This window comes from Thunnus maccoyii, chromosome 19, assembly GCF_910596095.1.
Source record: "Thunnus maccoyii chromosome 19, fThuMac1.1, whole genome shotgun sequence".
NCBI classification, from domain to species: Eukaryota; Metazoa; Chordata; class Actinopteri; order Scombriformes; family Scombridae; genus Thunnus; species Thunnus maccoyii.
In genome coordinates, this window is record NC_056551.1 from 13,328,166 (window position 1) to 13,343,698 (window position 15,533).

General features: G+C 37.9%; 1 protein-coding gene across 3 annotated transcripts; it reads right to left on the reverse strand.

Moving 5' to 3' along the window:
* Positions 1–338: 338 nt before the first annotated feature.
* fybb (FYN binding protein b) lies at positions 339–14,316 on the reverse strand. Of its 3 annotated transcripts, XM_042394604.1 has the most exons (20): positions 14,298–14,316; positions 13,464–13,567; positions 9,507–10,512; positions 6,620–6,755; positions 6,433–6,506; positions 6,104–6,126; positions 5,460–5,518; positions 4,748–4,880; positions 4,288–4,447; positions 3,897–4,020; positions 3,433–3,452; positions 3,230–3,302; positions 2,983–3,066; positions 2,421–2,461; positions 1,927–2,008; positions 1,643–1,745; positions 1,270–1,432; positions 1,117–1,150; positions 1,000–1,031; positions 339–883 (listed from the first exon to the last, which is right to left on the reverse strand). In XM_042394604.1, the coding sequence occupies exons 2-20, from the start codon at positions 13,464–13,466 to the stop codon at positions 861–863; spliced, it is 2,373 nt and encodes a 790-aa protein (XP_042250538.1). In that variant the 5' UTR covers positions 13,467–13,567; positions 14,298–14,316; the 3' UTR covers positions 339–860. The 3 variants fall into 3 exon arrangements, with proteins under 3 accessions (XP_042250538.1, XP_042250539.1, XP_042250540.1); XM_042394605.1 differs by lacking the exons at positions 2,983–3,066; positions 14,298–14,316 and having other exon boundaries at positions 13,464–13,698; XM_042394606.1 differs by lacking the exons at positions 339–883; positions 1,000–1,031; positions 1,117–1,150; ... (2 more) ...; positions 1,927–2,008; positions 14,298–14,316 and having other exon boundaries at positions 2,966–3,066; positions 13,464–13,701.
* Positions 14,317–15,533: the final 1,217 nt, after the last annotated feature.

The window sequence follows — 15,533 nt, forward strand, 5'->3', positions numbered from 1 at the left end:
GGTTTGGAAAAGGCCAGTTAAGATAGTCATCAATTAGCCATGCACACATCATAAACATGCACACACATCTCTCAGGTTTACAGGCATCACACCACACTGTATCCTGCATGTATGTGTGAGTTTATAGTTATGGAACATGAGTTTTTCCTTTATAGCTGATGTCCTCTTACTTTAACAGCAGAGCTTTACTTTAACAGCAATTCATAAATTGTCTATACAGTATTTCAGAGGCACCTTGGTGCTAACACAAGTGATTATTCTACATGTTGAAACTGCTTGAGACAAAGAAGCCTGAGTTAGCACAGAAGCTCTTTAAACCTCAGTTTTACAGATAGCAATTTATTATACATACAGTGTCACATCATGTTAAGCATTTAAAAACAAAGTGATGAGCAGTGTTTACAACTCTCTTTTAAAATTGCTGCTGTTCTTATAAAATTGCCAAACACAGTAGAGGCATACATGTAAATACAGTGCTGTGGAGATTTAAAAAGAAAACAAATGAGAACATAAAAACAGAAATATGCAAATACTGTTGTTCCAACAAATGTTTCCCACTTTGCTGAGATGTTGCAAATAACATGAAATTGTTTTGTTTTGTTGTTTTTTTGGATGGAGTAAAATTTTAAAGGATGACATTGTTCAATGGACTTAAAGCCAGCCTGGTCCCAGATCACTGAATCGCTGCCCAGATGTCGAATTTTTCAGCAATTCAAATATTAATTAATAAATAATGAAGCGAAAAATGACTATTCAATCTGATTATCAGTCTGACTTGAAGCAATGTATGTCATCAATAAACATAATAAATAACATGAACAATATCAATGTAAAACAATAAACCTGTTACAAGATGTTTCTCAGTCGTTGTCATAGATGCAATCTGAAAAGAAGATATATAATATTGATTAAAAAGATTACTTCAACTATGAATGTTGACTTGTGTCCACTGTGTGGATATCTATTCATGAAAAAATAAAGATGAACTTAAAAACATACCATCTCCAATGTCATCATAGATATCACCATCGCTGTAAACAAACAAAAACAAAATAATCAGTCAGCATATAAATTTCTTTGTCTGTGTATTAATGTGTAAATGTTTGTGGTGCTTACTCCATGAAAATGTAGCTGGTCGAAACGTAACCAACTGTAAAAGACAGACAGACAGATTTTAAATACATGGTCATTAGTGTGGGAATCTTGAATACATGTATTTATAAGTTATGTTCATGGTATCAAACACATAAACTAACAGCAGACACTCACATTTGCCCTCCTCGTTCCGACAGATCAGTTTGTTGTCCACGGCTTTAACAATGACGTCCAGTTTCTCTCCTGCTTTGACTGCCAGCTCTTTCCCACTCCACTTCTTGTTAGTGAGTGTAGGGACGATGGTCACCTGGTACAGCACCTGTATTTCCCCATCATACTGAAAGATATTCAAAATTACTCTTCAGTTGTTAAGTTTGTGACTGCCAGTACATTTTTAGTTTAAATTCTTGATGGCGTATTTGATCTGAAAACATCAACTTTAATGGAATTCAATTTTTTTCACTGTTGAACTTTGTTAACAAGTTTGTGATCTTGGCAACAGTTAGAAAACTGGATTGATATGCTCAAAGAAATATTAGAGACCAACTTTAAATTTTTTCCTGAATTCCTTCTCCTCTTTCTCGAACTTTTTCTGCTTCTTTGGGTCCTCTCTCTCTTCAGTCCTGCTTTTGCCTTTCAGGGTTGGAAGGCTGGACAGAAAAATAAACATCAAATGAGAGGAGAGAACCAAAAACAATAATGATTTTGATTACTTATTTGGTTTAACCCCACCAAAAAATTAATTTGACAATTGTGACATTTGAAATCATGGACATAAATGGATGGACTGTAAGATTATTACAATTTGTTTTAAGATTGTTGTAATTGTACCTGCTTATGGGAGGAAGAGGAGGCAAATTTTGAGAGTCAACATCATCGTATATCTCCTCATCGATTGCAGCTCCTGGATGATCTGTGGTAACACATGGAACAAGTCAGTGAGTCTTTAACTTTTAGACACCTGACATTAGCAAGCATTTAGAGGACATTTGAATCAGATTACATGTAACAAACAATGGATTGTCACCTGTAAAGTATACAAAGAGGAGATGCAGGGCAGTCTGCATGTCAGCAAATGAAACAAAAAAAAAAAAGTAACAATATATGCCCAGATCCATTTTGAAGTCATAAATGATTTTGCTAAAATCTATTATTTCTTGTTAGAGATGAAATATCAAATGTTGAGGAGATCTCACTTAATCCAGCAAGTTAATACACCAAAAACCATCAATTTGGGGTACTTTAGGATATCAGAGGACTATCAAAAACAAAGAAGAGTCATATTGAGGGACAAATATCTTTTTTCATAAAAATTTGAGTGATACCTGATTTTCCGTCTGCAGTAAACTGGCTGGGTGGAGGCACTCTGGCACAAAAAATGAAAAATTATCAAGATTTTACATAATTTATATCATTAGACCATCATCAGTTCAAAGTAGATTAATATGATTCAAAGCAGCCCAAATATACAATCGTATTCCTGAATTAGAACATGATATTAATAAATTAATGAATTAGTATACTTGTTTAAACATTCTTTTCATGGTGTTAGCAGATGAGGCCTTGATTTTCTGATTAAGTCGACAATCATACATCAATTACAGACATGCAAATGACTCGTGAAGATTAGTAAAATCACATATAATCAGCTGCACTGACACACAAACATCACTGTTAGATTCCAGCCTCTTAGACTGTTCATGCAACAATCAGTTTGTAAATCAGGATCCTTTAGCGTTATTCAGAAAGAGGTGAGGTAGCTGATCGGATGCCAATCTGGAGATAAAATCAACATTCAAAGGCATCTTCATCCGAGAGGAACTGTTAAGGGATTAACAACAGTGGACAGTAGATCTGTGATCAGTCTTACTACTGAGTGTATTTTACACTTTAGAGCTGGCAGGACGTCCTATCCGGTCAAATATCCGCAGGAAGCCAAGGGGCTTCATAGAGGACCTGTGTTCCAGGGGACTAAAGAGCCAATCAAGGATAAAAAAACCTGCATTTCTTTTTCTTTTTCACTTCAGAATCTTTCATCTTCTCCATTTAGCATTAGTATTCAATGTTTTTTGTCTATAAAATATCTACTGTAACATCTTGTAAAACAAAAAGTGATTTATCCATCAGTTCCCACCTGACATCCAGGTTTGGATCAAGAACATCATCGTATATTTCTCCACCCTCTCCTGGTAGCGGTGGTAGAATCACTACAGGACAACAACAAAAACATAACATGCAATTAGTGACATGTTTCATCTCAGCAAAACAACTTGACATCAACAAAATGCAAAGAATGTGACTGGATATAATAATATTTAATATAGATTTATAACATACCTCCTGGGCCTTTGGACCCACTGTAGAGAGAAAACAGTTTGTAATATGAACATTAAAGACAGTGAACTTTCTTTTGTTACATGTTCCAGAAGTAAAATTCCCATCTATTTTTTTTTTCATTGACAATCTAGAGATCCATTAAGTGAGCTATGAATTCAGCTGCTCCAGAACTTATTGAACAAAATCTGCAGTTTTAATCAGTTTAGATTAAGATTTTGAGTCAAACCTGAAAAAAAAAACACCTCATCATATCAACAAAAAAACATGAATACATACATGTACATACATATGTCAACATGTATTTTCATGTTGAGTAATGTGAGGTTATTTATTAAGGGGGGAAAAAACACTTTTGGAACTACAGTAACGGCTCATCCCATTTTACTTCTCTCCATTCTTAGAAAAAGTGCAACTTTTCATTGCAACTAACTGATATAGAGGAAGAATATATCATTTGCTGGTACCTGTTATCAGGAGAGGCTACATCAATGTCATCGTAGACCTCGGGGTCGTACGCCTGCTGCTGAGCTTGGCGATTCTTCAGAGTGTTAAAGTCAATTTCCACTGATGTGGTCTTCACATAACCAACTGTTATGTTAACAAGAAACAAAGAGAGAAGTGAAATATTGATTTGATTTGTCCCTTCTATTATTGACTGCGGGTTGTTAGCTAAAATATAGACAATAAAGGGAAATGAGATTATAGAAAGATACATAAGACAGTCTTATCTTGTATTTACAGGTGTGACAGAGAGGGTGTCACGGCACAAAGAAAGAAGACAGGTGACAGATGACAAGCCAAGGCAAAGATAAGCAAAGAAAATGAGACTAATGAGGTAGGAATATGTAAACTTACTGGATCCATCCTGCGTCCGTCCCAACCATTTCCCCTCCGGGTTGCCATGGACACGGATGATGTCGAGGCTGTCTCCCTGCTTCAAAGCAAGGTCTGTCTTACTGCCTCGGCAGTCCACACAAGCCTTCCCTTGGTGGATGGCCTCCAGAGGGCCGACCAACTAACATGCACGCAGCCATGAACAAACATACATGCAAACACACATAAAGGAAGAAAATTGAATAGATTATTACATTTATTTATGTTGCAGTTTTAACAGAATAATAATAATATTTGTCACTTTAAGACGACGCTTACCACACTGCCACACTTAAGAGCAGACAAAAGTTTCACATGTTTGCATGCGCACATGTTCTGTACATAAAGGATGTAACAAGTCTCTGAAAATATAAAAGTGTTATACATGTTTTTAAATTAATAGGTTGACATGTAGCTGCAACTTCCAGTCTTGTCTACTCACTTTGAATTTCTTTCTGGCGTCTTGTTCCTTCTTCTCTCGTTCCTTCTGCTCCTTCTTCTCAGCCTCCAGTCGTTTTTTACTCTCCCTCTCCTCTTTCTCTTTTCTCTTTTCTTGTTTTTGTTCAGCCGCTTCCCTTTTGAGAGAGAGAGAGAGAGCACAAGAGAGTTGGCATAGGCAGGAAATGATAAGGAGAGAGAGACTGATAAACAGATGCGGCTGACTTGCTGGTGACCCCGTATTAACTCCCCTGAACAGACAAAGCCGTTAAAACAACAGAGTTTATCTGCTCTCTCTATTTTAATCAGAAAATTCAATCAGAGTGAGGATGAATGAAATTGTAGTGTTGCAAAACAACCACCAGAGAGTAGTGTTAGTAAAGGTTAATGGGAATACTGCCTAACTGGGATTAAAACCAATATACTTGTAAGGGAGCTCTGTGCAGAGGGAAATTGTTAAACATATGCTGACAATATTAAAATCATTGAAGAGTTTATTGTCGAGACAACTTTAGTTTGTGTCAGGGTTTGTCAACTCTGGACCTGAATAGACCAAAGTCAAACAAATTTTCCAGCCAAGCTCTTAAAATAAAAACTCCACTAGTCTATCCAGATGCAGACAAATAATTCAGAAACAATACTGGTTTTAAAGACAAGACAGAGTCAGAGAGGTATGAGAAAAACAAGCTAATGTTTAATGTGGAACATCCTCTCACCATCGTTCATCAAGATCCTCGTACATCTCTCCATCATCATCATCATCATCATTCTCTTCCTGGGCAGAGAAGACATGAATAAAAACAGCAGAAAAACTGCAATTAGCTCAGTGTCTTTCTTGCATCATATATTACATAGTGTATGTCCTACTCACTTCTGTAGAAGAAGAACTTTACACATTCTCTGTATTTACGTTTTTCGTTTGTCTTCCTGTTTATGGTGACATTCACATTAATTTCCATCAAGCTGTTGATGTTGTAAGGTCCTTTTTGTCAGTAATTATAACTGGTACTACTGCTGTTTTTCTGCAGGGGCACTAACATTTTTCATACTCTGATTCACACATCTCTCTTACTGTGTGCTGATGTTAGTTTAATATATACATGTATACACCATTTGCTTTATGAGTACACTTCAATTTATTCTCAATTACTGCACTCATTTATTCTTACTTATTTATTTACTCTGCTGCATCTTCATGTTTTCCATATTCCACCACTGGATTTATTAGTCATTTCTCATTATGAACACACATCCATGTGCTTATCTGATCGTGTTTGTGTGTGTATGCATCTACATCTGCACATGTACCCGCATGCATATCTGTATTTATGTAAAGTGAAATTAATTCAGCATGTCTCACCTTTGCCCTCTGACTCGGGTGGCCTGAAGAGAAACAAAGAATGAATGTTAAGTTAGAACAAAACAAGACTGTCTAGACAGATATTAACAGAAACTACAATTTCATATGCAAATAACCAAAATAACCAGAGTTAAACTTCTAATTTGGCATCAGTAAAACACTGATACACTGCCAGCACATAGTGATTAATATAGTTCCTTGTATGAGCATCTTTTAATATTTAAACGAGGTACGAGGTTCACCATCACACAGGCCTTTTCTGTCTTCCTGTGGTGGTAAGAACATAAATGATTCACGATATGGGGGTCAGATAGTGACTGTTACTGAACCTGTGGATGGTGGTAGAGGTGGAGGAGAGCTTTTCAGTTCATCAACATCATCATAGCACTCATCTTGCTGGATGCTGAAAAACACAGTTGGGATTTACTTTGTGTTAATTAGTGTAACTTTCTCCAGAGAATGCACAGCATATATAACTTGTAAATGTGCATGCATCAGCACAATTGTGACATTTACATGGTTCCAGGGTGTCTTGGGGGCAGACTGGGAAGGGCAGTCTGAGGGGGTTGATTTGGGGTCACGTGGTTGCTGTGGTTACTGAGGTACGAGGCTGAAGGAGTTGGCATAATGGGTTTCTTAAAGGTGCCAGAACCTGTAACAAAAAACACACGGTGGTAAAATAGAGAAAAGTATCTTTACCAGTGTCCTTCAATGACACTAGACTTTATCAATCCCTAGAGGGTAAACTAGTCTGTTTGCCATTTTAGAAATTTAATAATAATCCTAATCTGTAAATTAAGTGTCAGATAAATGTTGTGGAGTAAAAAGTGGTGTAGTGGAGTGCAAGTAAAAAGTGGAATAAAATGGAAATGCTCATGTACAAGTGCCTTAAAATTGTAAGGCACTTACAATTTTACAATAAAACTGTAAAATCTTTTAGTAAAAGGCCAATCACAAATGATGAACCTAAAAACAAGACCAATACGGTAGGCAATACATATGACATGAAACCTTAAAACCTCACATGTGCTCATGTTAACTAAGTTTTCATTTCAAAAGAAAGGACAGCATAGCACATAACAATAGGTAAGAAAGGGAGAGCAAATAGCATCCATCAAATTATCCCATGAAGCAGACAACAATATCAGAATTGCTCAGTTATTTCTGTCTTCCGTCTTCCCTTATTTTTCGGTTTTGAGCTTGAATATCAGCCAACAGTCATCCTTCATCTACTGACTGCACCGAAATGCGGATCAGGTGTGTGTCTAAAAACAGAACGCTCTCACTCGAAACTCTCCCTGTTTGCTGGAACTTTTACTTCCCCATGTGGTGAAACAAACTCCGCTGTCACAGCAGAGAGCGAGGGGGGAGGAGAAGAGACAAACTGGACAGGGAACTTAGCCAAACAAATAGAGGAACTAAGTTTATGTCTATGACTTTGGTCTCTTATCTCAAGCTCTGAACAATTGTACGCAAGCATCTGTGTAACTTGCTCTAAATTTTTACAGAATGCATAAAATGCAAATTCAGATGCTGTATCAACTAAAAAATAGTAGGATTCATTTGCTTTTAATGCTGTTATGTGCAAACAGGAGTTGTTTACATTGCTGGTCAGTCAGATAACCCAAAGTGAAATCAAGAACTACAGCCTAAACATTACTAGCGCCACTGAAACCACACTTGTGAACTTGTGAAACGTCTTTTTTTCACACTTCTGAAGTGTGCTCTCAACACTTGCCTGAGATAGCTATTATAGTGATAGAAAGGAAATGCACTTGAACCAACAAAATAAGAGGAACCCCTGTCTTTTTCAGACTGTTTACCACCCTAAGTCATTTAATCTACTTGACAGCAAGGGCTTGGCCTCGTTTAGAGCATTGATTACTGTAAAACATTATGGTTTGTTTGTTTAGAGAAATTATGCTGACACATTTATTTGATTCAGTGAACCAAAGATATACACCAAAATGAATGCCAGCAAAAAATGAGTTAAATGCAGCCGGATATAGTTGAGGTATTACCGCCAGCAAGGCTACATGTGTCTGCCTTCTGGCTGCAAGAAATTTCTCTCCTGAAACTCCTCTTATCTGTCTCACCTCGTGTTCTCCAGCTGTTTGCCACAGTTAAAGTGGGTCACAGTGTCTTCTTAATGGTTTTAAGTTCAATAGGAAGGAGATTTATACTGATATACATATATATACACATATTCTGTACTTTGTTTTGTTTACATTCATTATCCAAAAGCTATGTTGTTTAGCTAGTTAAACTTCACTAATTCGAGAAGTTTCACTGAGGTCAAGATCTCCTCAGGAGGAGAAACCTGAGAACAAATGACATATTCACTTGTCAGTAACCAGCGTCAGGATTTTAGAAATACTGACATCATGTGTCCAAATTCTCCCCGGTGTAGCCCTAAGACATTTGTGTTAAGCAACTATAAGATTTTTTCATGTTTTATATATGTGTTTAACAAATTCATTTTCTGTAAATTTTATCACCCTGAACAAAGCACTAAAAGTTGCATCAAAGATTCCTCCACAATGCCAGGAATATGACTGTGGTGGAGAAGCACTAGCCTAAAAGCCTAAAACAGTCAATTTCAGGCACATTGACTATTATAAATAAGTAAAAATCTGAATCAGCCTTAAAAACAAATGAAATTTGTGTGTAACTGTAGAACATAAACTCTTCCTCAGGACTCAAAATTCCCAGAAACAAAACTGAGGACATGTTAGCTACAACCCTATAGGTCACATAAAAAAAGTAACTACAAATTACATATAGACAAATCATAGCGAAGTCCTCTGAGGACTTAATGTCTCTAATGTGTAAAGTGTCTTCCACAGTTCAGAAATCAGAATATATTTATACTTGTTCAATTGCAGGCCCCAAAAAAAGTGTAATTAATTTGCCAAGCACTGGCTTCCATTTGACCTTTATTCTTTGCACTGTTCACCAGAATCCATCCAGTAATACTGATATAGGACCTCCCAAAAGACTTTGTGACTTTGTGAAGAGATGGGTGAAATTGAATGGGTTAATAAGTGAAGGGCCACTTTAGCATAGTGTAGCTCTCTACAGCCCGCAAATATGAAAGTTAGAATGCTTGCTGGAGTTTAACTAGGACTCTGACAGAGTGATCACACATCTTTGAGGCACTCAAAGCAATATTTAAATTAGCACACAAGTGTTAAACTGTAATTATTTTGGCCTGTAACTACACTCAAATATACAAGCAATTTTGTAATGTACACCATAGTGACTGTTGATCTGATTTATATAAATACTAATTTCCACTCAGTCATTGGATTGGTGGTTACATCTCACAGAATCATAACTTTTGTTCATATTTTTTTCTGTGGAGTTACTACTAATCAAAGCTATTAGTGCCAGTCCAACTTACCATCATCAGAGGCCTCAGCACCTCTTTTGAAGTTTTCCAGGTTGACTTTGGGAGGTCGGTTAGGTTTAGCAGGAGCAGGGCCCAAAGCTAAACTGTTGGGGAGGGGATTGCACTTGGGGCCTGAAGTGGCATCACCATTAACGCTGCCAGTCTGAGGAAAAGGTTTTGATGGCTTCTTAAAGCTAGGCTTTTTACTGGCTGGAGGTTTGGGAGGAGGGATGGACTTAGCAGCAGTGAGAGGCAGTTTGTTGCCTCCATCTGCTCTCACACCACTATCTGACTGCTCCGTCTTGTCCTCCTTGTTGAAGGTATTCTGAGCAGTCCTGAAGACGGGCGGGGGCTTAAAATTGTAGCTTGTTGGTGGTGAAGTTTTGTTCGCAGTGTCTGTGTTACTTGCTGCTTCTTCATTTTGCTGCCGTAGTTTTCCAAGGCTGCTGCTCAGTTTTGGTTGTACAGGTGGTACTTTGGGCGTTGTGGAGCTAGTGTTGGATGGTGGACCCCCACCACTGGTATCCTTTACCCAGCTGGGCTTGGAGCTGATTGCTGGAGATGGTTTAGGCAAGGCAGGTTTGGCGTCGGACAGGGTGGAGCTGAGGGGGGGCTTGTGAAGAGGAGGCTTATGTACAGGGCCTTTAGCTTCATGAGCCTGTGAAAAAGGTGGCTTCAAGGGTTTATTAACAATGAAAGGTTTGTTGTTGGCATTGTTGTCATCCTGAGTGTTTCCAAATCTGCTAGCCAGGGCTTTTGCTTTGTTTGGTTCAAGTGCCTCTGTGTCACTTTTCGTGGACGGTGTGTTTTTCAGGAAAGAGGGTTTAGGAGGAACATTTATCGCACTGCCTGAGAGGCTCTCCAAGACAGGTTTCTTTGTCTGTATGGCTGGGCCAGAGGAGAAGGTAGGGTGCAGTTGTGGTTTGGTTCGTACTGGCGGTGTGGAGGAAGGCTCGTCAGTGCTCGCCCCACTCGTTTGGAAGCGAGCCATGATGGCCTTCACATCAGCCTTGTTTTCCTGGACAGAATGGAAGGACCAGAAGCAGGGTGAATAATCAGAATACAAAACCAGAATTGAAAGTAAAATTAGGATATTTTGTGCATGGCAGAATAATATAACTTCAACAGGAAGCAAAACAGAAACAGAAACTGCTGGACAAAGAAAAAGAGGAATAAGGGGAAAACAAGATGTGCACTTCAATAGACTTAAAAGGTTTTGCAAGTTTCACAAGTGAAGCTTAAAAAACTTTTCCAGAGGCCACTCATAAATCAATCATATACAAAAACCAAAATCAAATATGCACACAGACATGCTATGTGCACATAATCATATCATTGTCTTTCAATTTACCATGACATCCTTCCTCCCTCCCTCCCCACTGCACGGCTGTGGCTCAAAAGGTAGAACAGGTTATCCATTAATCACAGAGTTGGTGGTTCACTCATGTTGAAATGTCCTTAAGAAAGACTCTGAATCCCAGAGTGCTCCAAATGCGTAGGAACAACACCTTGCATAGTAGCCATCGGTGAATGTGTGTGTGTGTAACCAAGATAACACAACTCATCTGCACCATCACAAATGTTTGAACCACCCAAGGCTGGTGTGTGGTTCAAATAATCAAATAAGTAATGTGTGAATGAATTTTATCTTGTTGGTTTTGAACTACACTGACAAAAACAAAGTAATACGGAAAGTAAAACTGTCTCATAAACCAAGAACTCCTCATAATACTCTTCTTTCACTTATTTTCACTTAATAATCTCTGGAATAAAACTTTTCAAAGCTGTATTTGCAACCAAATGTTCTGTCCAGGTATTCTTGCTTGCACTCCCCTCTGTTTATCAAGTGAAAAGCCTTTTTCTCTAATATGGCAAATATTGCATTTATTTGGGAAATGTAGCCTTTGAATATGAGAACTGGGAACCAAATTCATGTATTATGTAAGATCATGTGTGTCTACTTTAACACAGAAACAGTCCTGGAGCTGACACAAAGTGTCATAATGGACAGATGAAGTAGCAGCCACACCCATTTTAATGAGTCTGGTTTGACTGGAGTCAGAGACACCATACCAGGAAGTGGAGATAAGAGTATGAGGACACACAGCTGCTGCTATTCTTACAGCAGTAAAGTGAGGAAAAACTGATCAACGGAGAGAACAACAGTTAACGTTAAACCACAGCAAACATCAGATCTAGAGTATGTTGCACACAGTACTGGTAGTTTCTTTCTAACCGCATATATAGTTGAAAATTATTAGTTTATTATCGTAAGTTTTAGGGGGGTTGCTTATATGACTTGATTCACAAACTTCAAAAAACAATTCTTGTACGTGGACAACATTAATATTTTTGCTGACAAAATGGAAACTATGTTCTCAAAACGATCTGGCTGCTTCAGTTTTAGCTTTGGAGTTTTATACCGGCATTTAGTGTGACCCAGAAGTTATTTGTTTAGTCGCATTTTAACAAAACTATACTGGGTGTATACTGGGTTACTGGAATACTGGGCATATGAAAGGACAGAGAATTGGGTTGAGAAATGTTTTATTCCGCTGTGGAAAATTGTCGCAGTTTAAATCCATTGTAAACGTCATACATTTGCTAAATATGCTAGCAGTCAAGCTAGCTGCATCTGTCTTCTTTGTTGAGAAGGAAACTATCAACTTATACTTAACAACTGCAACTGTCTTCTAAGCTAACTGAAGTTATGTATTTGGTGGCCTAAAAGGTAGATTTTGGGCGGAGTGTCACTTTAATGGTGTCAGTACCATCTTGCAGGGGTGGCATACTGTGTGTGTTAACACCAGGCCTGACATGCAGCTGAATATGAAATCAGAGAAGAAACAGAGGAAAGTTCCCCCCCCATACTTCTGTTTCTCAACCACAGTAAACTAAAAATTACCCAATATGTTCCAGACGTTTGCAATTACTGCTTCTCTAAATATGTGTGCAGTTGCAATTTTGTGACAACCTAAAAATGTTGTCAAATCCTGGAAATACCTTTAAGAGTAAAGCAGTGCAACTCAACACACAAACTACAGCCTCAAAATGACAATGAAGAATAGTTTCAACAAAAACATTATAACCCTCATAAGGGTAGGATTTACTGCAGAGCTGTTGAATTATAATTCCTTAGTTTTAGCTAAACATACCTAATGAACTGGCAACTGAGTGTATATTCTGGGTAAGCATAGGTTTAGATGAGTTGTTTTAGTGGACAGTTACTTTTATTATGTGTAAACAGCATGTGAGAAATGACAACCATAACATTGCCATATTGATAATGATGACTGCAGCTGCTAAAATGTTAGGTGTTATGCTAGTTTCCCTGCAACTGCAAATACTGTGCAAATAAAAATGCAGTTACTATATAGGCTATAAGAATTCAAAGTCCAATGACCTGCTGAGAAATGACAGAGAAGAGAACGGGATTGTCCGGTCATAGCAAAGAGGAACCATGATTTCTATTTCCAGTGTGATGAAAAGCCAAAGTTGCCTTGCACAATCTAGATGACAAAAAACCAAACCTAATGGTGACTTCTCCTGTTTTTACATTATGCATGGGAAAATGTGTCCAAAAATGTCTTGAATATCAAACACAAAATCATAAGTATAATCTCATGGGGTCCTAAATGCTATAAAAGGATAACTAAAGGCCTACAAATCGCTAAGGTGATTGCAAGAGTACAATTAAAATATATTTCCTCTATAGTTATACATGTAGTAACTTGCCCAAACGAGCAGTAATGTCAGAATCATGTGTACAAGAATGAATGACTACGTGAGGGTGTTGTTACAAATAAATATTCATTATATTAATGTATAATAAGTGTTAGAAAAATGCCCATAACAAAGATTTCCAACAGCACCTTTCTTTCACTGACCCCTTTCACCTGCCACCATGGTTTTCTTATCTAGAAGGTGATTATATCAAATAGTTTTAGTACAGTGATAAGGTGTACTCACCATGTTGAGGACAACAATCCCAGCTGCCTCTGGATGTCCAAATGGTCGGTGGATAAAGTTGTGAAGAATGTATTTGTTCAATGTATCTGTGTGAGTTTCTGTAACTGTCGAAGAGAGAAAGGTACAGAGATAGTGAATGACAAAGAGTGTGACAAAGCATCGAGTGTGTGAGTCTGCGTGTTTGTATGTGGGGGGATGTAAACTCCAGTTCTGACGGTGACATAAGCATCTGTCCACAACTGACTACTTCCTCTCTTAGTAGTATGTGTGCTTTGTGTGACTGTGAGTCTGCACAGCCTCTGTTATCTCTGTGTTTCCATCTCATAGATTTGCCTATCCCTGGCAAACTCCCTGCAGTTTTCCTCTGTGCTCAACAACTGATGCTCACTCACTCCGTGCCACGTCAACAACAAAAAAAAAAGAAAAGAAGCAGGATGGTTTCTCAGCAACCAAATTCAACACTTTGATATTGATACAGTGATTTGGTCAACAGAAATGTGACAAAAACAAGACAAGACAAAAAATCTACAGCCATAATACTGTAGGTGACAACAACAGTAGATATTACAATAAAGAATCTGGACACTGCAACCAACATAGTTGATTGCATAAGAAACTTGTTAGTGTATTTAAAAATTAGGAGATTCAAAGGCAATTAGACCTCATAACATAAACCCTATACCATAAATGACTTAAGCTCGGAGTTCATAATCTGTCAATAATTAATTAGTTTGTCAGGTGCCACATACAAACCAGCTCAATTTATTGTACCTCAGTGAACTTAAGATAGCTGAACAGGCCCCCTAGTGGATGTCATTGTTGTCCTAGTATTACCTTTGCTTGATGAAACAAGTTGTGGAAAAATTGGGAGTGCAAGACAGGACTTGTTTTCATAAATCAGAGCAAGCTGTAAAGTGGTTCATTGCTGTATGAGAAAAAGGGGGCCAGACAACAACGGTTTGCAATTACAGCTAAGCTTCCTCTGAGGCCATTTGATATCTAATCAATTCAAAACTTAAAAAAAGTTTATCCTTCAAATTAAATTCAGCAACCAAATACAAAAAATAGTTGCAAATAAAATCTCAAATTAGATGTTAAAGGGGACATAACATGTTTTTTGTGATTTTCTATTTATATACTGTTACAGTGTCGGATGTCTATGTTAAACATGGTCAGAGTTCCAAAACTGGAGGTAAACGTATGTAAAAATGCTGCCTGGAAATCAAAAGCTCAGGCTTCAGCCAGTTCTGAACGCTTCATTTGCAAGGTTATCTCTACTTCCCCATCAAATTGACGTCAGATTGTTCGTGCATTCCCACAAACGGCGGTCCGTTCCGTAGCCTTTGTTGCTAAGGTTTTTCCATGTGCTGTTCATATTGTCCACTCGCATATTTCAGATCTGATTTTGGCTCAGACATGTATGGATGAATTTGAGGAGTTGACATTTTGGATAAAGGGTGAGAAAAAAAATAAAAGAAATCCTACTACTATTGTTTGTCTATGTAGCCTGTGGAGCCTAACCAATCAGAGCAGAGTGGGCTCATCAAGAGGGCAGCTTTAAAGGTAAAGTCAGTGATTCTAATCTAATATAGTTTTTGTCAAATTCAGTGAATATCTTCTCATGGTCTGCTAGTTGTCCGCTCTGTGTGTAAAAAAATCTGGTGTTCATAAACAGCACTGGCTCTGTAAATGAGCATATAAACACAGTAGCTCAGAGCGAGCCACACAACACTTCTACACACTCCAGCAAAATTTACAAAAGTAAAACTCTGTCTGTCTGGTGAGGGGAGTTTGGCCATTGTCCTCAAGTCATCGCCTTGGCAATGCATGTCCATGAATTTTGGGGGTGGAGCTTCTAAAGGAGCATGAAGGGAGGGGTGTATTTGTTTGTCAAGAATCTTTCTCCAGAATGACTGACTCTACCTTTAAAGAGATAGGAGCTAAAACGGCCCTTTTTCAGACAGGGGCTGAACTGTAAAATAAGATAAATAAGGAAGTTTTTTTTATTGTAAATCATGTAAAGATATTGCAGTAGACTCCCAGAACATAAATATAGACCTGGAAATGTGC

Excerpts from the sequence above, each read along its gene's own strand:
- fybb (XM_042394604.1), bottom strand. Across the intron at positions 4,448-4,747 it reads ACGCCAGAAAGAAATTCAAA|TTGGTCGGCCCTCTGGAGGC; the intron begins GTGAGTAGACAA and ends CGTGCATGTTAG. Across the intron at positions 3,067-3,229 it reads GATCCAAACCTGGATGTCAG|TCCCCTGGAACACAGGTCCT; the intron begins GTGGGAACTGAT and ends TTGGCTCTTTAG.